Source organism: Tachyglossus aculeatus, chromosome X1 (assembly GCF_015852505.1).
Source record: "Tachyglossus aculeatus isolate mTacAcu1 chromosome X1, mTacAcu1.pri, whole genome shotgun sequence".
In the NCBI taxonomy this organism is placed as follows: Eukaryota; Metazoa; Chordata; class Mammalia; order Monotremata; family Tachyglossidae; genus Tachyglossus; species Tachyglossus aculeatus.
This window is the reverse complement of record NC_052101.1, coordinates 25,198,638-25,222,599: the sequence shown is the minus strand read 5'-3', so window position 1 is coordinate 25,222,599 and position 23,962 is coordinate 25,198,638. Positions and strand designations below refer to the sequence as shown.

Here is a 23,962-nt window from a genome sequence, read left to right as displayed (position 1 = left end):
CACACAGCGCTTAGAACAGTGCTCAGCGCTTAGAACAGTGCTTTGCACATAGTAAGCGCTTAATAAATGCCATCATTATTATTATTATGAAAGTTTGATTGGACACAGTAGCAGTGTTTTCATCCCCGTTTTATAGATGAGGTAACTGAGGCACAGAGAAGTGAAGTGTCTTGACCAAGGTCATATAGCAGACAAGTGGCAGAGCTGGGATTAAGACCAAGGTCCCTCTGACTCCCAGGGCCATGCTCTATCCACTAGGCCAAGCGCTTATCACAGTGCTTTGCAAACAGTAAGCTCTCAATAAATACGATTGAATGAATGAATGAACAAAAATGCTTCTCTAGTCCCTAGTTTCCTGGGTTCTGGCTATGTGTCATTTGCTGAATAATCAGATATCCAATCCGCACCTCAGTCAATCAACCAATCAGTAGCATTTATTGAGCACTGTACTAAGTGCTTGGTAGAGTACAGTACAACAGAGGAGAATTCAACTCTGCCATTTATCAGGGAACTAGATTCTTCTCCCTGCAAGAATGTAAGCTAGCGTTTAAGATATAGAGCATATTTTTACTTCAGGGCTTAAAATTGAATCTAATTCAGGCTAATTCAACAGACAATCTGGAAACTGGAGAAACCGTGAAGAATGATTGCCATTATTATTCCTTTCATATACAATCTTAAATACACTACACTCTATTAGAATAGTATGCACTCTAATTATATACACTACAATATTATGTATGCTAGGTATACAGAATGTACTATGTATAAGCACAACAATAGAATCAAATTGTAAAGTTCCAACTGGTAGGACATTCGGCTGACCCAGTGGTCTGGTGATTAGTACAGTGCTCTGCACACAGTAAGCGCTCAATAAATACGATTGAATGAATAATGGGAAGAAAGCAATCATAACTCAAAAACCTGTGGATTTCCTGCTGTTTCTCATGCTTTCTCGGGGTTATGTTAATGGACAGAGAACTGGCGATATAGAGGAGCTGTTCAGTCATCTACTGGTTAAATTGAACCCTCAGAGGGCTACACCAATTTCCAGATAAATGAGAATGAGGTGTAATGAGTGAAGCAATATTCTGAATTCAGCTTTATCGCTGAAACTAAAAATACATGAGGCAGAGTAATCTGTAAAACTGATTCATGATTTAAAAAAGCCCTTTGAGTTGGGTTAAGTTTAAAAAAGTATTATAATAAGAGTTCCTTTTTATGACATGAATATGGTCCTATTTTTTTTTATCAATCCTTGGGTGGATAATTTCATCGTTTCCATTTTTGGTTTCAAATGAAATACGGCAGCATTTTCCAAACTGATTAGCCCTTCATGCTGATATGGATGATTGTCATGGGTTCCTCATAGGTCTTATTTAACTAGTTTGAATTTCAGGTACATATTAGAGAACTGAGCAAAATTTCCATGTTCACATGAGCAATCTTCCATGGAGGTATAAAGTCTCACTACTATGGAAAATTGATCACCTTTTAAAACCTACAGATGTAATTTTATGACCCGTAATGAACCACCTGCAACCTAAGTTGCCTTCTTCTTAGGCACTACTACTACTACTAGTCCTACTACAGCCCAGCCCGCACACTTTGGTCCTCTAATGCTAACTTTCTTACTCTACCTCAATCTCTTCTGTTTCACTCGTGGACCGCTTGTCCACGTCCTGCCTCTGGCCCGGAACACCCTCCCTCCTCATACCCAACAGGCAATTACTCTCCCCACTGCAAAGCCTTAGTACTCATTCATTCATTCATTCAATCGTATTTTTTGAGCGCTTACTATGTGCAGAGCACTGTACTAAGTGCTTGGGAAGTACAAGATGACAACATATAGAGACGGTCCCTACCCAACAATGGGCTCACAGTCTAGAAGGGAAAGGCACATTTTGTCCAAGAGGCCTTCCCTGACCAAGCACTCCTGACCAAGGAGAAGCAGCGTGGCTCAGTAGGAGAAGCAGCGTGGCTCAGTGGAAAGAGCCCGGGCTTTGGAGTCAGAGATCACGGGTTCAAATCCCAGCTTTGCCAATTTTCAGCTGTGTGACTGTGGGCAAGTCACTTAACTTCTCTGGGCCTCAGTTTCCTCATCTGTAAAATGGGAATTAAGATTGTGAGCCCCCAGTGGGACAACCTGATCACCTTGTAACTCCCCAGCTCTTAGAACAGTGCTTTGCACATACTAAGCGCTTAACAAATGCCATCATTATTATCATTAAGCACTCCTTTCCTCCTCTTCCACTCCCTTCTGCATCATCCTGACTTGCTCCCTTTATTCATCCCCTCCTCCCAGCCCCACAGCATTTTATGTACATATCTATAATTTATTTATATTAATGTCTGTCTCCCCTCTAGATTCACTGTGCTCATTGTGAGCAGGGAATATGTCTGTTTATTGTTATATTGTACTCTCTCAAGCATTTAATACAGTTCTCTGCACCCAGTAAACACTCAGGAAATACAATTGACTAAGTATGTAGTCATTGTTGACTCTAAATATTCTCTAATCTGCATGTGACTGTAGTACAGGCAAGTGAATAGAGTAACCTCAAACTTTCAAGCCCTTGGTGAAGGTGAAGTATTTGTGCTGCTTGTTTTGTAGTATCCTTCACTGTGGACAAAGACCCGGCTTTTGGAGTGAATGGATTGGCAGAACTTGCACAAAATTGGCTTCCTTTATTTTGGCCTCTCCTTCTCCACCTTCATTCAGTATCGTGAATCAATTAATCAGTCAACAGTATTTCTTGAGCACTTACTGCGTGCATCATTCAATCAGCAGTATTTATTGAGCACAGAGCATAGTACTAAGTGCTTGGGAGAATTCAGTACAGTGAAGTTGATAGACACAATTCTTTCCCCATGGAAGCAATGTTGCCTAGTGGATAGAGTATGGACCTGGGGGTCAGAAGGATCTGGGTTCTAATCCCTACTCCATCACTTGTCAGCTGTGTAACCTTGGATAAGTCACTTGACATCTCTGTCCCTCAGTTAACCTCATCTGTAAAATGGAGATTGATTAGGAGTCACGTATCCAGCCTGATTAGCTTGTATTCATTTATTCATTCAGTCATTCAGTTGGATTTATTGAGCACTTATTGTGTGCAGAGCACTGTACTAAGTGTTGCCCAGTGCTTGGCACAGTACCTGCAACAAGTGCTTAACAGAGAGAAGCTGCTTAGCTTAGAGAAAGCAGCGTGGCTCAGTGGAAAGAGCACGGGCTTTGGAGTCAGAGGTCATGGGTTCAAATCCTGGCTCCACCAGTTGTCAGCTGTGTGACTTTGGGCAGGTCACTTCACTTCTCTGTGCCTCACTTCCCTGATCTGGAAAATGGGGATTAAGGCTGTGAGTCCCTCGTGGGACAACCTGATCACCTTGTAACATCTCCAGCGCTTAGAACAGTGCTTTGCATATAGTAAGTGCTCAATAAATGCCATTATTAGATACCATTTTAAAAACGGAGCTTACATTCCCCATCACCTGATGCCATGTATTTTTCAAGTGCCTACATTCTTCTAGGTACTTAGCTGCATGTGGCAAAAGTCAAAAGGCATGGCCTCTGTCCTCAAGGAACTTACAGGTTAATGGCACACAACCAGTATCCTGAAAACCTCTATTGTCTGCACCTTTTTGGCACCTCGATATCTGGGAGAACAGGGGTATTCAATAGAGAAGGGTATTCAGGGAGGAAAAGGAAGTGATTACAGGTTCTAGCTAACAACAGTAGCTCCTGTGTGCTCTGGGTCACCCTGGTTGCCCCTGATGAGAAAGTATGTAACTCATGGCCTCTGCAGAACATCCCTTCACGTTTGATATCATTCCTTCTCCCAGAATCGTATCAGCTCGGTCAAGCACATTCCCAATGTTGTTACCTATGTAGGTGAACCCACTGTTGGAAGAATCAACTTCAAAACTCAACTTCAAAATCCATCAAATAGCTGTAGATGTATTCATATATAAGGTAATATAGGTATATTATCGATCAATGATATTTATTGAGCAGTTATCATGTACAGAGCACTGTACTAAGCACTAGGGAGAATACAACAGAGTAGGTAGACACCTCATTTTATGTCATTTATGTCTAGATGAACATATAAATATAAAAGGCTGGGGAAGCTAAGGCACAACATTCTGGGTAACTTTCTGGAGACATATAATGCTTTGATTGGGCCAGGACCAGAGCCCAAGACTCCTGAGTCCTTATCTTAAATCCTTTGCCCTTGGAGCTTTTTTAGGAAAATGTACAAAGTGGTTGTGATTTTTTTTTTCCCACTGCAAAGTCATTCAACCCTGGAACAAAAACTGTTTTCTCTCCCTTCTGGTGTCCTCACCTTGAATGGCTGAGCCTCTCCCATCATCATCATCATCATCATTATTAACGGTATTTATTGAGTGCTTACTTCATGCACAGCAGTTTGCTAAGTGCTTTAGGAGACTACAATATAACAGAGTTGGCAGACACGTTCCCTGCCCACAGTGAGATTCCACACTTTATGCTGATGGATTTGGGAAGTTTGGAATTGCTCAGATAGTTGAGAAAGCACAGGTCAGTCAGAGCTGATCATCCCCTGGAGTGACTTTCTTAAAAGGAATCTTTACAATTGCATCATACCATTGTATATAAAATTATTCAATTAAATTATTAAATTTACTATATTGATACTGAGGATAACAATTTGCCAGTTATATCCCCCTAAATAGATGACTCCCTCAAAACCACAGCGTTGGTATTTGTCTTGACATTATAATAATCCTTTGTATTTCATTTGTATCCAAGCCTGCTTAGTGATGACGTTTCTCTTGCCTTTTTATATCCTGACATTAACCCCAAAACACATGGAAGTCCATTAGAAATATCTGGAAGACTGGTTTAAGTTTTTAATTGACCGACTTTTTTGTTGAACTCTCTTTAACACTTTTCCTTTCACCTGGCTAACTTATTATCAACATAAGATCTTGTAGCATAGCAACCAACAGCATGTAGAATTTTCCAGGACTCTGGAAAGAGTCTGCACACTCTGCACACAGTAAGCGCTCAATAAATACGATTAAATATGATGGAATGAATGGTGCTGCCAAGAGTCAGGGGAATGGACTAAATAACCTCATAAATTCCCTCCAAGCCGAGGATTCTGTGATTTCTAGTCGAGGGTTGTGAATACCTACCCCCTGCTGGGACATCCCTATAGTGGAGTTTCTTATTCCTGTTGGGATGAATCACAAGTAGCCGTTCTGGTCTTTGCTGGTCCTCAAAACTCAGTTTCTCAAAACTTGGTTTCAAAAAAAAATACCCCTGATTGAGTAGGTGGAGGCGTTGTGGGTTCATTTCCATAAATGAATCCTTTCCAGAAATGTTGATCCTAGTTCAACCTACAGAAATTACCATAATTAAAGCCTCAGAATATCTCTGGCCTAAATTAAGGGGGTAGTTGAAGTCAATTCCTCTTCCCACCCAACTATCTTCCTGAAATATTTGACTAATACAGGCCACTGTGCAAATCTGAGCACAGAATCATCTGGGTAATCTGTGGACAGTGTTAAAGACTGGTAGAATTTCAGGGCAGGTGGAATAATAATAATAATAATTGTGGTATTTGCTAAGCCCTTACTACATGCCAAGTATTGTACTAAGTCCTAGGGTGGACACAAGCAAATTGGGTTGGACACATTCCTTGTCCCACATGGAGCTCACGTCTTAATCCCCATTTTACAGATGAGGTCACTGAGGCCCAGAGAAGTGAAGTGACTTGCCCAAGGTCACCCAGCAGACAAGTGGCAGAGTCAGAATTAGAACCCAGGTCCTTCTGATTCCCAGGCCCATTCTCTCTCCACCAGGGAAGGAAGTTTCTGGTAAATACTGGGTAGCAATTGTGAATAACAACATCTTCTAGCACTGCCATCCAAGAACAGGTTGGATTCGGGGTTCACTGAAATAGTTCATTTTCAAGGTTTTCAGTCCCTTCTTCGCATCTGAAATCAAAGATCAAAGAAATATTATATCAATCTATGATTAATGTGCTATTGTCTCCGTTGATGTGTTTCTGTTCTGCAGATTCTTGTTTGGGTGTATTGTTTTTTATTTGCCTAAATGTCAAAGAGAATGTTGAACTTGTTTGTTATATGAAGGATGAATAATTAAAGTCTGCAAGAATTAACATCACGTCCACGTGAATATCCCCCCTTCCCTACTGATAATTTTTGCATCCTAGTCACACTCGGGGTGGCTGAAAGGAACGCAAGGAGCTTTACATGTACTTATCTGACTCTCTGCTCTTATTATATTTGATCAGTAAAGAGCAATCACAGAATAAGAAAGCAGTGAGCTGGGATTTCAGATGCCCTTGGGTATGAGTTTATAGCTTTGTTATTTAAAACCTAAATGTTTGAAGCTTTGATTTAAAGAGGAAGCTTTTCATGAGTTTCATTTTCAATGCAAAAAATGAAGAAAATAAAAAGGAAGATTGGCGTATAATTAAATAAAAATGCAGGACCTCCCCCCACCTGACACACACCAACTACCAACTAACAAATAATCGCTTTCTTGCTGCTTGCTCCCTAGGGCCCTGGTCGTCCAAGAACAGCAGCATAGACAGCGGGGAGGCAGAAGTTGGCCGTCGGGTCACTCAGGAAGTGCCTCCAGGGGTATTTTGGAGATCTCAAATTCATATCAGCCAGCCACAGTTCTTAAAGTTCAACATCTCCTTGGGGAAGGATGCTCTTTTTGGTGTTTATATACGAAGAGGACTTCCTCCATCTCATGCCCAGGTATGAATATGCTGTATATGTCTGAGCATCTGAAAAGTTAACATCCTTGATAATGAAGTCAACTCTGCCGGGCATACAGGTTACCACTTGGGCACTCCTACCCTTTTGGTTCAGTTCTGCAGACAATGAGATTCAGTTTCTTAAATATCACCACCATAATCCCAATCAAATGTAGAAGCCAAAAGGGGCTCATTCCTTATTGCTGGGGAAAAGGCACTGTTGGAAATATACCTTTTGGCTTTAATAACTTTCCGATTCGCAACCGGATAACCTATGATATCATTTCCTGAATATTTCTATCTCATTAACTGAAACTGTTTCCTTTGGTAGTTGGCCAGAATGAGAGAGAGTGAGTGACCATGTATTCACCACCATCACATTTGTCACTTCCTTCTGGGTCCTGGAGTCCTAGGACTGGGGCTCATCCCTCATGCGGACCAGAGACTCCATCAGTTACTAGAGTTGACAAGGATGATTCTGGTTTATACAGAGAATTAAAGTGTAGGAGTTGGGTTCAGGTGTTTGTTTTTTTCTAATGGTATTTGTTCATCACTTACTATGTGCCAGACACTGTGGTAACTGCTAAAAGCTAATCAAGTCGGACACAGTCCCTGCCCCACATTGGGCTCCCAGTCTTAATCCCTATTTTACAAATGAGGTAATTGAATCACAGAGAAGTTAAATTACTAGCCCACTGTCACAGGAGACAAGTGGTGGAGCCAGCTTTAGAACCCAGGTCCTTCTGACTCCCATGCCCATTTCTATCTACTAGCCATGCTGCTTCTCAAGAGTCCTGATACTCTTTCATTGTTTATGCCTCAGTCTTATTTATCAGAACCTGGTAGGACTCTGTTTCCGTTTCTCTGTCTTTGGGTGTAATTGGCACCTAAGGGACTTATCTTTTGCTTCCAGAAACACATGCTGCTGTGAAAAGGTATTCATTGCCTCCATCCATGCTTCTCTGCCGGTGTCGGGGAAGGAGGAAAGAGGAGAAGGGGAAGAAGGCAATGGAATTAAGCAAGCAAATTCAGCAACCCCATAATCACTCAAACATAAACTGCCATCAGCATGTGCAAGTTCAGCTACCTCCATTCAAATCTGTGATAGAGTATATGGGAAAGCATTTGATGTGGGTCAGGGCTTTTCTCACCCCTGATCCCAGAGGGGGGAAAATATATATATTAATGGAAAATAGTGTGCTGATAGACGTTGAAGGGAGCCTCGTTTGCTGTTGCTGCAAGTTAAGAACTTGGGCAGTGAAAGCAGTAAGCAAGTTCGCTTGACAGTTCATCACTGATTGGTACTGATATGTCAAGCCAAGTAAAATCCTTTGTGAGAACAAGTCAATAATCAGCAAATTAGGTACATGATTAACCTGAGACAACAAGATGCAGTTCTTGCCTAGGAACCCTGTAGAGACTTCACCTTCTCGGTATTACTGTTTAGCAAATATTAAAAATGCCTAGTTTTAGTCACTCAAACTGATGTAGCTCAAAGCCCAGTGGCCATCCTGAAGCAGTGTCATAGTTCTGTGGACACAGCTCTCTCGAGGAGGAAGATAGAACCAAGCAAGGGGATCTTGATGGGCAGGTAAAATATGAATACAGGCTGCCACTCCAAATAGCTTTATCCCAAGATTTTTCCAGGTTGGGCAGCTTTGCTTCTGTACCACAAATCAGTTCAACCTACATGCAGCAGATTTTTGAAGAATAGAAAGGGAAAGATAAAAGGCTCACAATTGCATGAAATGTATTCAGAATAAATATAAATATGGCAGATTCAGCAGGCATAGACCAGAGATACTATGGACAGAGCAAATATTAATATTTGTGCTCATTAGCAAAATTTCCCTAATGATGTTAACAAAAAGGCAATTTATACATTATGATTAGCCATGGTAGCCTTGCCTGGTGCTCTGTCATCCCTTCCCGATTCAGAGGTTAATTTGGAAAAGAAAAGTCTTTCTTGCCCCAGTGAGTAAACCTAGTCATGTTTTAAGTTAAAAATGGATAAAATGAAAATAATTTGAATGGGTGGGCCTCTTGATCATTCATTTGCATCAAAAGTTGCCCCGATGCACCAGCATTAATGCTAAAGCCATGCTGAATTCTGAATTTGCTCATTGCCTTCGATTCGGGAGACATGATTTCCCTCACACTTCATAACTGAGATCTGCACCACATTGCAGCTTGCAGTCTAAAACATGAAGTTGTTTTGCAGTTGATTTGTGTATATATCAAATACAGATTTACAGAATTGAGTTGTTTCTTTCCAGGTTATTTTGCAATGTGGATCTACTTTGCAAACACAATTTCAAATCCTCATCACTGTTTTTGAGCTCAAAGTGCGGAGGATGTGCTCAGAAGTTCCTGTGAACTAAACAAAAGCCTGGGTTCTATAGAATGAAGCATAAAGCACCGTAATTAAAGGCAACCATATGTGAGCCCCCATGATTGCTCCTGCCAGCTAGAAGATACTAAGCCAGCACATAAATTAGCACATTCTTAAAGTAGTCAAGAGGTGGATGAAGTTGATCTAAAGAAAACCCATCATTGAGATTGAGGCCAATTTAATAAACTTGTTTTTGTTTCTGTTGTTAGCTCCCCCTCTAAACTGTAAGTTCCTTATGGGCAGGGATGATGTCTGCCAACTCTGTTATGTTGTACTATCCCTAGCACTTAGTTCTCTCTCTGCAGATGGTAAGCACTTAATAAATGTGACTGATTGACTGAATCTTAGAGTAGGCTTTCATGGAAGCCTGTGTCTTGGGGGACAGCAATGAAATAGCTTCCTACTGGATTTGCTATAGACAGTGGCTTGTTTTCTTTCAGTAAAAAGTTAAAGGCTATGGTGAATATGGGCTGGGTCCCTGCGGATATTAGTGGATTGGGTCGGGGAAGAGTGAAGCGTTCTGTAGTATAAATTTTATAGGATTTATCAAGGACTTAACGTGTGCTCAGCGCTGTGCAAAGCACTGAGGTGGGTAGATAGAATAAAATCATATCAAATCCAGTCCCTGTCCCACAAATGGCTCACAGTCTAAGGGGAAAGGAGAATGCCTCTTTATTCTTTCATTCATTCAGTTGTATTTATTGAGCTCTTACTGTGTGCTGCAGAGCACTGTACTAAGCGCTTGGGAAGTACAAGTCGGCACCATATGGAGACGGTCCCTACCCAACAGTGGGCTCACATAGAGAGCGAAACTGAGGCACAGTGACTTGCCCAAAGTCACACAGCAGGCAAGTGGCATCTTTTGGATTTGGACCCACTAGGGATTGTAAAGGTTCTGTTTAAATTCAACATATACATAATAAACCAACATTGGTACTTTAAATTAAAAAAAAATGCCTCCAAGCTTATCAGTTTATGGCAAAAGACCCAAGTCACATCTGAGAGGAAATCTGGGGCAGGGTCAACTAATCCCAGTGATTCTGTGCCTCTTTTACCCTTGGGTAATCATTCTGTGACTGGAAGGTTTTTCAGTTCGCTTCTGATTCACAGGAATGCATTTTATTTATTCCAATGTGCGGCCCACACAAGACACATCTATTGATCCCAGCATGGCACGAAGCCAAAAGTGACATTTTTGATAAACTTTGGATAAAGACAATTAGATGAAAACATACAGTAAGTAAAAAATCATATAGGCAAGGCAACCAGAGGTGAGATATTGATTTAAATGGTCTTGTGGTGGAGCACTTTTGAATCTGGGGATGGCCTTGAGACTTATTTTATCATCAGTGACAAAGACTAGGTCTCATAGACTTTGGGAGATATCTTTTCTGGCATTTTTTGTGATTTAATCTGGTAGAAATCACTTCCAGTTTATGATTGTGTGATGATGCTGAAATATGGAAAAGGCTCACAGAAAAGGGCAGGGATCAGTTAGTGTCCGAAGACTACAAGTCTACAGGTCCCCTAGAGCTCAGATTTCGACTGGGGTATTGAGTTTTTTGTCTTGGTAAAAGAAATGAGCAGTTTATTTACCTCTGGCCCCTTTTTATTTGACAATTCAAACAAGGTGAAGCAGAAGCATGCAAGACGAGTAGATTTCTCAGACTCCGCAACTCCTTAACTTAGCATCTATTGTGACTATCTTCCTACCTCATTTAATGATAATGATAATGTGGTATGTGTTAAGCCCTTAGGAAGCATTCCTTCATTCAATCGTATTTATTGAGCATTTACAGTGCGCAGAGCACTGTACTAAGTGCTTGGAAAGTACAATTTGGCAACAGATAGAGACAATACCTACCCAACAATGGGCTCACAGTCTAGAAACAACATGACCTAGTGTATAGAGCACAGGACTGGAAGTCAGAAGGACCTGGGTTCTAATCCCAGCTCCACTAGTTGTCTGCTGTGTAACCTCGGGCAAGTCACTTTTCTGTGCCTCAGTTCCCTCATCTGTAAAATGGGGATTAAGACTGTGAGCCCCATGTTGGGCATGGACTGTGTCCAACCTGATTACCTTGTATCTACCCCAGCGCTTAGAACAATGCCTGGCACAGTAATCAATTAATAAATACCATTTAAATAAAAAGCCCTTACTATGTGTCAAGGACTGTATTAACAGCTGCAGTAGATATAAGATAATAAGGCCCTACTCACAGTCTAAGAAGGAGATGGAACATAGATTGAATCCCCAGTTTGATCCAATCAGTCACACAATTACATTGGCAGCTGCACTCAAACGTGGTGGTAAAGTACAGATATCAAAAGGGGCTTCAACTGTGCTCAAATTAAAATGTCTTAAACAGAATTGTACCTCAGTTGATAAACTCATAGTATTTACTGAACACCTACATTTACAAAATGTTCTGCTGGGTACTTAGGAGAGTAGAGTACAATAAAAGTGAAAATCACTGTCCCTGTTTTCAAGGCATTATCCTTGACTCTTCTCTTTCATTCACCCCACATATTCAATCTATCATTAAATCCTGTCAATTTAACCTTCACAGCACTTCTAAAATCTGTCCTTGCCTCTCCATCCAAACTGCTGCCACGTTAATCCAAGCACTTAACCTATCCCTCCTAGGTTACTGTTTCACCGTCCTTGCTGACTTCCCTGCCACCTGTCTCTCCCCATTACAGTCTGTTCTTCACTCTGCTGCCCGGATCATTTTCCTATAAAAATGTTCAGTCTACGTCTTCCCAATCCTCAAGAACCTTCCATGGTTGCCCATCCACCTCCACATCAAGCATCAATTCCCTACCATCAGATTTAAAGCGCTCGGTCACCTTGCCCCCTTCTACCTCACCTCACTACTCTCCTACTAGAGAGGAGCAGCGTGGCTTAGTGGAAAGAGCATGGGCTTGGGAGTCAGAGGTCATGGGGTTCTAATCCCAGCTCTGCCACTTATCAGCTGTGTGACTTTGGGCAAGTCACTTCATTTCTCTGTGCCTCAGTTACCTCAACTATAAAATGGAGATTAAGATTGTGAACCCCACGTGGGACAAGCTGATTAACTTGTATATCTCCCCCAGACTTAGAACAGTGCTTGGTACATAGAAAGCGCTTAACAAGTACCATTATTGTTATTATTATTATTATTACTACTAGCCAGCCCACACACTTTACCCCTCTACTGCCAACCTACTCACTGTTTCTCCATCTTGTCTATCTAACAGCTGACCTGTTGCCCACATCCTGACTCTGGCCTAGAATGCCCTCCCTCCTCATATCGACAGTCAATTACTCACCCTACCTCAAAGTGTCATTAAAGGCACATCTCCCTCCAAGAGGCCTTCCCTGGCTAAGCCCTCATTTCCTCTTCTCCCACTCCCTTCTGTGTCACCCTGACTTCGTCCCTTTGTTCAGCCCCCTTCCCAACCCCACAGCACTTATGTACATTTCTGTAATTTTATTTATTCATATGATTGTCTCCCCCTCTAGACTGTATGCTCACTGTGGGCAGAATCTGTCCGTAATATTGTTATATTGTACTCTCCCCAGCACTTAGTACAGTGCTCTGCACACAATAAGTATGATTGATTGATTGATTCAAGGACCTTAAAATCCAATAGGAGAGACATCCAATGGGAAAGACAGCCAATGGCCAGGAGTTTCTGCTTGATACTGAGAGAAATAGATAACCATTAGAGGTCATTGCAGAGTGGAGAGACTTGTGCCACCTGTTTTGGAAAGATGAAGTGGGAATCAGAGTGTAGAATAGACTGGAGAGGTGAAGGGGCAGAGGCAGAGAGACCAATGAGGAGGCTGATAATTCAGACTAGTCAGGATACGACAAGAATCTGAACTAGAGTGATTGCTGTTTGGGTGTATAAAAAGCAATGGATACAGGGTGTGTGTGGAAGAAAAAAACAAACAAAAAAGTCCAGATATAGCAGCAGACAGAAAGTGTTGAAAGACATTGCCTTATCAAGAAAGACACCAAAGTGACAGCCTCCTTGGGAAGTGAAGAAGAGGATTGTTACATTATAAAAAAATTAAAAGTCTTGTTTTCAGTTCCTTATGATTTTTGATCTGTTTTGAATAATAATGATGGTATTTGTTAAGTGCTTACTATGTACAAAGCACTATTGTAAGCACTGGGGTAGATACAAGGTGATCAGGTTGTTCCACGTGGGGCTCACAGTCTTAATCCCCATTTTATAGATGGGTAACTGAGTCCCAGAGAAGTTAAGTGACTTGCCCAAAGTCACACAGATGACAATGGTGGAGCGGGGATTAGAACCCATGATCTCTGACTCCCATGCCCGGGCTCTTTCCACTAAGCCACGTTGGAGTCAGGCATCTTGACTTTACGTTCTCCCAAATTCCTATTTCCCCATCCAAAATTCACCAGTTTGCAGTTGCACTCTGGTGTAACTTGTCTAGAACTAATCCCAGTAGTTACTCTTAATTGACATCTCACTGATGTTCAGTAGACAGACCCAGTGGTATTTATTGAATGCTTACTGTGCAGACTGTGTACTAAGCATTTGGAAAAGCACAATACAACAGAGTTGTTAGACACGATCCCTGGCTACAAAGAGCTTACAGGCTACAGGGCAAAGACAGACATTAAAATAGATTTAGGTATAGGGGAAATCCCCTCTCAGGGTCACACTTGGAGAGTTACCATTACTCTAACAGTCTCAGCTACAGGAGGAAGAGTCAACCCATTCCATTCCTAGCTTGGCCAGTGGCTAGCGAGTGGAAGGCAATCTGCTACATGACAAAACTCACCCATGTTGGGCAGCAGTAGCATGGGAGAAAATCGAGGGCTTAGACTCAAGTTTACTGTGTGGAAGGAGGCAATGGTAAACCACTTCCATATTTTTACCAAGAAAACTCTATGGATACATTACCAAAATGATTGCAGACAGGGAGCAGGGCGTTCGGGGAGAGATGTGTCCATGATGTTGCTAAGGGTCGGAAACGACTCGACAGCATAAGACAATAGGGAAAATGGTAGAATATAAGAATATTTATGTAAGGATTGTGGGGCTGGGATGAGTACCAAAGTGGATAAGAAGTACACAGCCAAATTCATAGTCGACGCAGAGGGGTGGGCGGATAGGGCCTAGAGAACTGGCTCTTCTGGGGTGAGGTGGGAGGAGGTTAAGACCCTGAGAAAAGCATTTATTCTGTCAGTCAATCCATCAGTCACATTCAGTGAGTGATTACTGAGTGCAGAGTACCGTACCAGACCCTTGGGAACACACAATAGAAGCAAAACACGTGTTCTCTGCCCTCATGGAGCTCACAATCTGTATTACTACCCAGTTGTTGGTCTTCCACTAGTACATACTCCCTTTGAAATGAGAAACTGACAATTTTTAATGAGGACAATGTCCAGTGTCCTTAAGGAGGGCTTTGATGAAAACAAAAAGATATGCAGAGAAGCAGCGTGGCTCAGTGTAAAGAGCACGGGCTTTGGAGTCAGAGGTCATGGGTTCGAATCCCAGCTCCACCACATGTCTGCTGTGTGACCTTGGGCAAGTCACTTAACTTCTCTGAGCCTCAGTTACCTCATCTGTAAAATGGGGATTAAGACTGTGAGCCCCATGTGGGCCAATCTGATCACCTTGTATCTCCCCCAGTGCTTAGAACAGTGCTTTGCACATAGTAAGCGCTTAACAAATGCCATCATCATCGTCATCATCAGAGGTCCAAAAGAGCTATCTTCTTATTGTAAGTCCCTCCCATGACCCACTGGAGGAGATCTGAAACTCTTTGGCTTCTATCCATCCTTGGTGTCACATGCTGTTTCCCATCAATCCTCTCAACTGTTGAACCTGCTCTGCCATCTGAGGTAGAATCAGCATCAGGCAGCCAGAAGTAGGGGAAGCTGAGGAGGCTGCCAATGTCAGCTGAGTAGAACAGCATGTCGCCGGTGAGAAATGTCAGCTTTTATTGCTTCTTCTTTCCATGTTGACCCTCAGTGAGCAAATATTCCTCGTAGCAGTACAGTTTCTTTGTGCAAAGGGTGCTGCCCCAGTGATAACGTTTTCCTGAAGGGTAATGAATCCATCTTTCTCCCTGTCCTCTGTCCTCTTGGCAGTATGGGCCTGAGTCTGTAGGGAAGCATCTGGTGTTCAGGAAAGAGTTTCCTGCTGGGGAAAAGTGATTGAGTCTCTTTGCTCTTCTCCGACTTACGCCTAAACCCACTAAGTTAGCTTAATTACCCTTCCTCTAGACGTCTTCACCAAGGTGAAGAGAGATTTATAATTGACTAGGTCACATTTTTGCTGTGCTTTTTATTTTGCTTTTCAGGCTACCATAAAAGTTGTATTTCATGATGTTTTATGTATGGCTGGTGATTTATAAGCCTGGGTGCCACTCAGAACGCTTATGTAAAATGCAGCGTTATTTTTCAAAGAATGGAGAAAGAGAGAAGGATTTTTAGTTTTGAATCTTTCATTTTATCATTAGTGTACATTCTCTCTACCTGTACTGAACTGCAAAGTGTGATTGAAATTTAGTAATGCTGCCACCAATATGCAAACTTGGCAATATTGAAAAAGTCATCTGTCTGGTTGAAAACATCTTATCGGGATTTTCTCTGTAGACGGTAAATCTAATACTGGCAGACATTCCAGTCTGACTTTCAGATTCTGACTTTCAAAAGCTCTCGCTTAAACCGGAGGCAGCACATTCCCCAGAGTTTGGTGATGCCCTTCATTCTGAGTTCTCCATGATGGGATCTCAGGACAGAGAAACCAGATGTCTGTTTTCATTTAGCTCTCTAGCTCTGGTACACAAGGAAAGACTCTGGCTTCCTTCAGAGGGTCTGGGCCTTTGGAATGTGGCCTCTCTAAAGTCTGCCAAGGCAGCTGGCTTTGCCTCGGCCAAACTGAAGGCTTAGAATCCTAGAGAGTCTAGCCTCTCTTGCACCAGATGGCCATGAGCAGGGTTGGCCGCTCCCTTTCGAAGGGGGAGAGCTGGCCAGCCACCTTTGAAGTCTGAGCTCTAGGTTCCCTAATCTGGAACATAAACTTCATGGCCCATTTGGTTGACTTGCCTGATCCTTTCAAGACCCGAGCCATCCAGTTGGAATGCCCAGGCAGGTTGGCTCGTTTTGAGGACCAAGTAAATTGGGATTTGGCCACTCCAGTCAAAAAGCCAGCCTGACCTAAGATCTGGAGTCTTTTATTAGTAGGTGGTTCCAAACTGTACCATGGCCTGGTACATGAAACACTCCAGGGAGATCAGATCTTTGGGAGGGAAAAGGAAACCGTAGTGGAGTAAAAGAAGGCTAACAGAATAAGAGACCTCCTGAGAAAAGTTGTGTTAAAGCCTTACTACTTTTCCTATTGTGAAATGAAACATAAAGGATAGGCAAATGCGTTATTTATATCAGGAAGTTTAGCTCCCATTATTTAACCTGAAATTGTCTCCTTTACCTCAAAAACCAGACAGAATAGATGTCCCCATGCTTTTCTTACATAAATGCTTTCCAAGAGCAATTTGATTAGTGAGGGAACTGATCTACCCCATGGCCTTAAGTCATTTTAATCCTCCCTGGTTGGTCTGCAAATTCCAAGAGGGATGAATGGCATCTGAATTAGTTATGAGCAATGAGCAGTGGGCCACACTCAGGGCCCATAATCACTTTCTCCAGGGTTTTCCTCCTCAGGGTGATTTCTTGCCCCCAGCAGTGAAAATCATCTTTTCACATTAGCTCTGAAAAAGTTACACTCAGTCCTCCAGCTGATAGCAGTTTGTAGGTTTGGCTCTCCCTGATCGGACTCTTACCAATTTGCTCAAAAAACAAATATCTTTGGAGTGATGAGTTTAAGAAGAATCACAAGTTTGTCATACAGCAGACTGTGAGGGCCAGGTGGGCAGGAACTGTGTCTGCCCTGATTATCTTGTATTTAGCCCAGCACTTAGTACTGTGCTTGGCACATGGTAAGCCCTGAACAAATATGTTTATTATTATTTTTGTTATTATCATTTTATTTTGGTCTTTGAAGTCCAGTCTCCCCCTCTCAACCATGGCAAATAAATAGGTGATTTTCAACAGGAGAAAATATGACTATTTTCCCAATGTCTGAACTTCCATCTTATAATTCTACCTGGGAATAAGCTGTGCATTTGTCTGCTAAAAAAAAAAAATCAAACCTTTCTTTCTTAATTATATAATTGCATCCAGGTGCCAGTGGTTGAACAACTGTGGGGATTAGCTATTGTGGTTGTTGAATCTGTATTCTTAAGCTCTCCGTAAATTTACAGAAAGGCTATACAGTAAGATGTTATATCTGAAAATTGTTATTAGCAGAATCATGTAGTGGGTAGACATTTCAGTGGAAAAGAAGCCTTCTACATGGTGGGTTTCATCTATATTAAAAAGTACTGGATGATAGCCAGTGAGGCAGGGACCATAGTAAGGGTAGGGAAGAGAAGACTAAAGGATCAAATTAGGTTGTCTGCAGAGTTTCATGTGCATCATCTTTCCTCTTCTCATTTGTTCACAGTATGACTTCATGGAGCGCTTGGATGGGAAGGAGAAGTGGAGCGTGGTGGAGTCTCCCCGAGAACGGCGAAGCATCCAGACCCTTGTTCAGAATGAAGCCGTGTTTGTCCAGTACTTAGATGTGGGTCTGTGGCACCTCGCATTCTACAATGATGGCAAAGACAAAGAGACGGTTTCCTTCAACACAGTTATTTTGGGTGTGTATGGAAGCCTGATTTGAGAACCTAAATAAGTGTCCCTGGCCCAAAGAGAGAAGTCACAACTCAAAGCCCTTCTTATGTTGTGTATTGTGAGACAGAGACTGTGTCCAATCTGATTAATTTGTATCATCCCGAGCGCTTAGAACAGTGCTTGGCACATAGTAAGAGCATAAAAAGTATCATAATTATTATATTGAGAAGAAATGTAAATTGAAAGTCTTATAGGTAGCAGAACTAAAAACAAGCAATTTTCATTTCAAAAAACAAATATTCACAAAGCTTTCCAATAAATTGGAAAGAGCAGCAACAGAAGATTCCAAGGCTGAGGTTCACAGGATGATACAGTCAATAAGGTGTAAAACTGCAAATACAAAGCTTGATTGCGTGATTACCAAAAGCCAATCACCACTTGCTTGGGCCACATGGTAACACTAAGACTTTACTTGGGGAAAGTGGCTGGGAAAGAATTTGGGCTAAAATAACCTCAAATTTGCTCGTGCTAACATCCTTCTTACCCCAGGTAGGTGCTATTAGAAATGAATGCATTTCCATATGGAATTTCTTCTGACTAGGTCCCAGGGATCAGATGAAAAAACTGAACTAAAGTGGAACACATTCTCCAACATGTCCCTGAAAGGAGTTCCACCTACCCCTTAGCAGGGTGACAACACTCTCACCATTGGCATAGAAGCCAGTCTCCCCTGAGAATGCCTCAGTAGTTTCTGGGACACATAGCTCCTTGGCCCTGTGGGTTTTGTACTTTTGGCTTCCTTCCCCGTAAATCTCCTGGAAGGCCCAACTAAAGCCCACCATGCCTGCTGTGACCTTGCTGTCAAACAGTGATATGATCAGGAGTTGATTTTTCAACATCCTTTCTGGTAGGATTAACCCATTCTCCCAGCAAAGCAGGATAGAAGGAGCTGACGTTTGGGGAGTTTATTATACGGAGAAGGTCAGGAAAGAAAAGTGTGGTTCTGTAATAGTGGTAGTTGTAGTGGTAGTAAGAACGATAAATAAGATAAGCTGACTAAGGCCCACCACCCAGAATCTATGTCTACTGAGGCCACAGAGAAGATCTGATGGTTATCCATGGGATAATTCCAACAAGACAAATGACTTTTCCCTTCACAGCCAGATTTTTTACAATCTGAATTAAAACCTGGAAACTGCCTGGATGCTTCATTGAACTCGGCCTGTTAGCCAAAATAGTATGACGTGGTTTTGTTCCTTTATGCTATAGAACTTGTTCGCTCATCGCAGTTGAGAAATAGACATTCTCTGAACGTAGTCTCCTGTCTGATCTGCGGTTTACCGAAAAGCCAAAGTTGTACCGAGGTCATGACAGAGCAGTGATCGTAATTGGCCTGAAATTCAGGGACAAGAACAGTGTTTTATTCTGTTCAGAGGTTCATCCATTTGTATCTATTATCAGAGTTTTTGCCATCCAGAAAGACGGGGAGACTGAAAGTCTCTGTACTCTGAAACAGAAGAATGTCAGAAATATGTCAGCTATAGATGATACCAAATATACCATTGAATTCAGGAAAAAGTACTTTTATGTGCTGTGTACAAAAGGAGTGGAATACTTGTCCAGATAAATTTCATCTTCAGAAGTCAACGAAATGACCCTTTCTTTGATGAGCTATCTCTTGTTCCACCTCTTCTGGTTATGTTGACCAATGACCTAGAACTAATATGCTTTTATATATAATCATGTTCATCAGGGGTACTTCACTCTTCTTTTCCTTCCAAAAATTCAAGATAATGATATTTAACCATACTGGGGATAGTCTCTTTCCCTCGAACAAAATAGCCAAGGAAAGACTACATGAGGACTCCCTAAACTTTTCACATGGAGGCACAGAGATTCCCTACTCGCCACTGCAAAATATGGCAGGCACGATTGCCCACAAATCATGTCAAGCAGAGGTTATCTTTGGGTTTAAGTTCACGTGCAGGAGTGCCTCCGAGTGAGGTCAGAAAAAAAATCTAACATGGCAGAACATGAGATTTCCAGGTCTATCCGCTTGAGAAGCACTGGTCTATATAAATGTTTACATATTGATTATAATGGATCTTATAGTCTTGGAAAGCTGCCACGATGTTGGCTTTGCTCCCAGAAAATGTATACACTGTTACCATGTATGACTGAAAAATAAGGGTTGCATAAAGTGAAATGAACATTGTTTTCCCAACATGTTACCAAAGAAGTCATTTTTTCAAGTTCCTTTAGGCGAACACCATCCATGTGTTTAGGACTGAAATGTTTGTTCTTTATTGAAGAAAATTGGACTTAGCAAAACTTAATGTGAATAAAAATTTCCCTAACGTTTTGAAGCATAAATCTCTTCAGATGAGATTTGTTAAAATACTGGAAACAGACTTCATCCTTGGGCTAGTGGAAAAGAACTTACAAGTGAAAGACTATAAAAAGAAAATGGAATTGCTTGATTTGGTTTTATAGACCAGGATGAGAGTAAGTGAGGGAATTAGGTTTAAAAGAAAAATCTGTTTTTCTACTCTCAGAACATTTGGAACAATTAGGCTTTTTAGTTTTTCATCAGCATAACAATGCGAGTGGGCCCAGTTCCCCTAGAGGTGTTTAATGGCACATCTAGGACACTGAAGCCTGTAGCCTCTTTTCATCTGCTTTGAAATATGACCAGGAAAAACTTAAATGGGTTCTGCTTTATTATTTTTTTAATAGAACAAACACAAAATTCCTTAGCCAATGCCTTAAACTACGATTACCATTTGGGACTTTTTGTTGGATTTTTGCTTCCATTATGTGAAGCAAATGTAGTGGAAAATCTTTCCAGAACCAAAAGGAGAAACGCATCAATGATTTTTTTCTTTTCCAGACTCAGTGCAGGATTGTCCACGAAATTGTCATGGGAATGGCGAGTGTGTGTCCGGAGTCTGTCACTGTTTCCCAGGATTCCACGGAGCCGACTGTGCTAAAGGTATTCCTCCTTTCCATGCGTCATGTTGGAAAATGAGATCTGTGGTTCTGGTGGGAGAAACCAAACCCTATTTTGGCTCCTGCTACTACTATATGCAAACTTAACAATATATATCCTTGTAATTAAGAACTTGCCCTGTTGAGTTGTATTTGGCAACTGCGTCTGTAGAATCAGGACAAGAATCTTTAGCTCTCAGGGGTATAGAAAAGAAACTTTTGACAAAATAGAGATGGCTGGGTTTCCTCTTAAAGAAGCTGAATTAGCATTCATCTTTTCTAATAATCATTCATTTCCATTTAATGGAAGATTAAGAGTCTGTCGAAATGATAGTAAATTTCATTCATTCTGGATGGCTATATAGGAGAAGCAGCATGGCTCAGTAGAAAGAGCACGGGCTTTGTAGTCAGAGGTCATGGGTTCAAATCCCGGCTCCACCAACTGTCAGCTGTGTGGCTTTGGGCAAGTCACTTAACTTCCCTGTGCCTCAGTTACCTCATCTGTAAAATGGGGATTAAAACTGTGAGTCCCCTGTGGGACAACCTGATCACCTTGTAACCTCCCCAGCGCTTAGAACAGTGCTTTGCACATAGTAAAAGCTTAACAAATACCATCATTTATTTATTGTATTTTATTTTATTTATCCAAGAGGCATTATTTTTCTTGTATGATCACTTTTAAATTGTGTATTCATTGTGTTATTCATTCACCTGCAGCATCCTTGTAGAGAATATGGTGGGCTCTTGTAGTCGAGAGAGAAAAATAGTCTGTTGGGAAGAGGTTAGGTTTAGGAGATAATGGTTAAGGCATTTAGCCCCATCCCTATCATGGACTCCCTCTGTGGTCCTGTACCTCTCTGCACCTCAGTTCCCGTACCTGAAAAATGGGGATGTGCTTCTTCATGCATTCACCTACACCCTTGAAAGTAAAAATGTTGTGTGCTGTCATTGTGTCCCAGCTCCGCTACTTGTCGGCTATGTGACTTTGGGCAAGTCACTTAACTTCCCTATGCCTCAGTTCCCTCATCTGGAAAATGGGGATTAAATGGGGATTAATACTGTAAACCCCATGTGGGACAACCTGATTACCTTGTCTTATAGACTGTGAGCCCACTGTTGGGTAGGGACTTTCTCTATATGTTGCCAACTTGTATTTCCCAAGCACTTAGTACAGTACTCTGCACACAGTAAGCGCTCAATAAATACGATTGATTGATTGATTGATTGATTGTATCCCCCCAGCACTTAGAACAGGGCTTGGCACATAGTAAGCGCTTAACAAATGCCATCAATATTATTATTATTTTTATAAATCCCAAGTGGGTGAGAAAACAGAGGAGAATGCACCACCACCCCCATAGCTGGGAAACCTGGTAGCAAATTTCAAAAGTATTATCTGGATGAATAAATGTAACTTTGTGACTTTGGGTTGTTATAGATTAGATAAAATCATACTTTTGGCTTCTCCATTCCTTGAGGAAAGTACCTATTTAATAAAAATAAAGTGAAATCCATACAGTTCAAATAATTCCAACACTTCTCAGAGTGGGACTATTGAGTCTACTTACTATCTAGTGTTGAATGCCTAGTATCTAGGGCAGACTGGAGCTTCTATTTTATAAAACCTACCAAGCTGGTGGTTGCCTTCACAAGCAAGGCAAAGACAGTGTAATAGAAAGTCTATCCTCTGAATAACTTTGCTATTAGAAGCTTGAAGGCAAAACCTTAATGCTATTTGAATGTATTTTTTTTTTGGTGATTTAATTCTCCTTGTGTTAAAGGCATTAATGGTAGAAACGACAAAAAGAATTCCTTGGAAATAGTCCGGATGTTAAGACCTGCAGCATAATAGTGTGTGAGTGGTAAATGCATATTAATATTGACAAACATCTATGTATTATTAATCCCTAAAACCATATGTATAGTAACTGCATGGCTGGCTGCTGATTTTTCATTCCTAAGTACCCTGGCCATTTAAATAACTTTTTATTTTCAATCCATTTTAGCACTAAAATGCATTCTGTGTTATGGATCCATTATGTGCTACGCATTTAGCTACTTAAAAGTACTATCTCTCTACAGTATGCATTCACAACATGCACTGTGACCAGTGTAAGCTATGAGTGTGCATTAGCAGTGGTACATAATTGATCTCTGTGGCCCAAAGTATTGAGTGGTTGTTAATGTAGTTACTCTATGTGTACAGGAGCTGCTATTTAAACCTAACTTTGGACTTGTACCTTTTTTATTGAATTATTTGCCTATACGATGGATCAAAATCCTTTTGAATTTATAGACTCATGCAGAGACAAAATACAGATTCTTTCCCTCTCTTCACACAAAGTGCATTTTAAGTGAAGTTGAACTATATTGCTTCCAGGGCAAGTAAACGCCTCTTAGCAACAAAAGCATGTTGGCTCTTGAAATTCATTTTTAAAGTCAACACCCCTACGTGCGGCAGTCTGTCTTATGTTTTATGGTTAACATACGTCATTGCAGTCACCACAGTATTAATGGATGAAGCCCTATTGCAAGAAAACACCATTAAGCATGTTTTTAAGCTCCTTAATATCCTGATAGTAAAGAAAATCGAAACATTTTCTCTCCCTGTGTGGGACCCCCTCTGACGGAGCACCCATCTTACATCATTGTTCTGCCTTGAGTCTCATATTTACTGGCACCATAAACCATAATTCTTTAGCTATTTCCATGAATCTTTATGTTTATTAATGAGGAGAGAAGCAGAAGCAAGGGATATGAGTGATTGTATCTGTTTGCAATTCCTCCCTTTACTTGTCATGTGCAGAGCCCTTACTTGAGATATTAATTCAGCTGGTTTTAACACAATTGAATCGGGCTCTTTACTTAGAGGAAGCATAAAATCGAGATTAGAGAACTGTCCCCCGATAGTTATGCACGCCAGTCATGGAACATTTCACTCTGCAGGAAATATCTAATGAGCCAGATAGTTCTACAAGGTCAGTAGTACCTATCCTACAGAAGGCAGAGGTCATAATGTCAGTGTGGGGTAGAGCGGAAAAGCAGTTTTCCCTAATTCTCCTTTTGCCCAGCGACACTGCAGTCTGTCTCTTTTCTGTACT

At 41.4% G+C, this 23,962-nt stretch overlaps 1 protein-coding gene across 4 annotated transcripts in view; it reads left to right on the top strand.

The window, feature by feature from the left end:
• Window positions 1-23,962, top strand: part of TENM2 (teneurin transmembrane protein 2) — a 921,151-nt gene that overhangs the window by 758,209 nt on the left and 138,980 nt on the right. For 3 of the 4 annotated variants that reach the window (XM_038772468.1, XM_038772467.1, XM_038772466.1), the window contains exons 7-9: window positions 6,572-6,777; window positions 17,704-17,899; window positions 20,764-20,865. In XM_038772468.1, the coding sequence (XP_038628396.1) occupies window positions 6,572-6,777; window positions 17,704-17,899; window positions 20,764-20,865 (504 nt within the window). The remainder of the gene's footprint in view (window positions 1-6,571; window positions 6,778-17,703; window positions 17,900-20,763; window positions 20,866-23,962) is intronic. The other variant, XM_038772469.1, reaches the window with a different exon arrangement.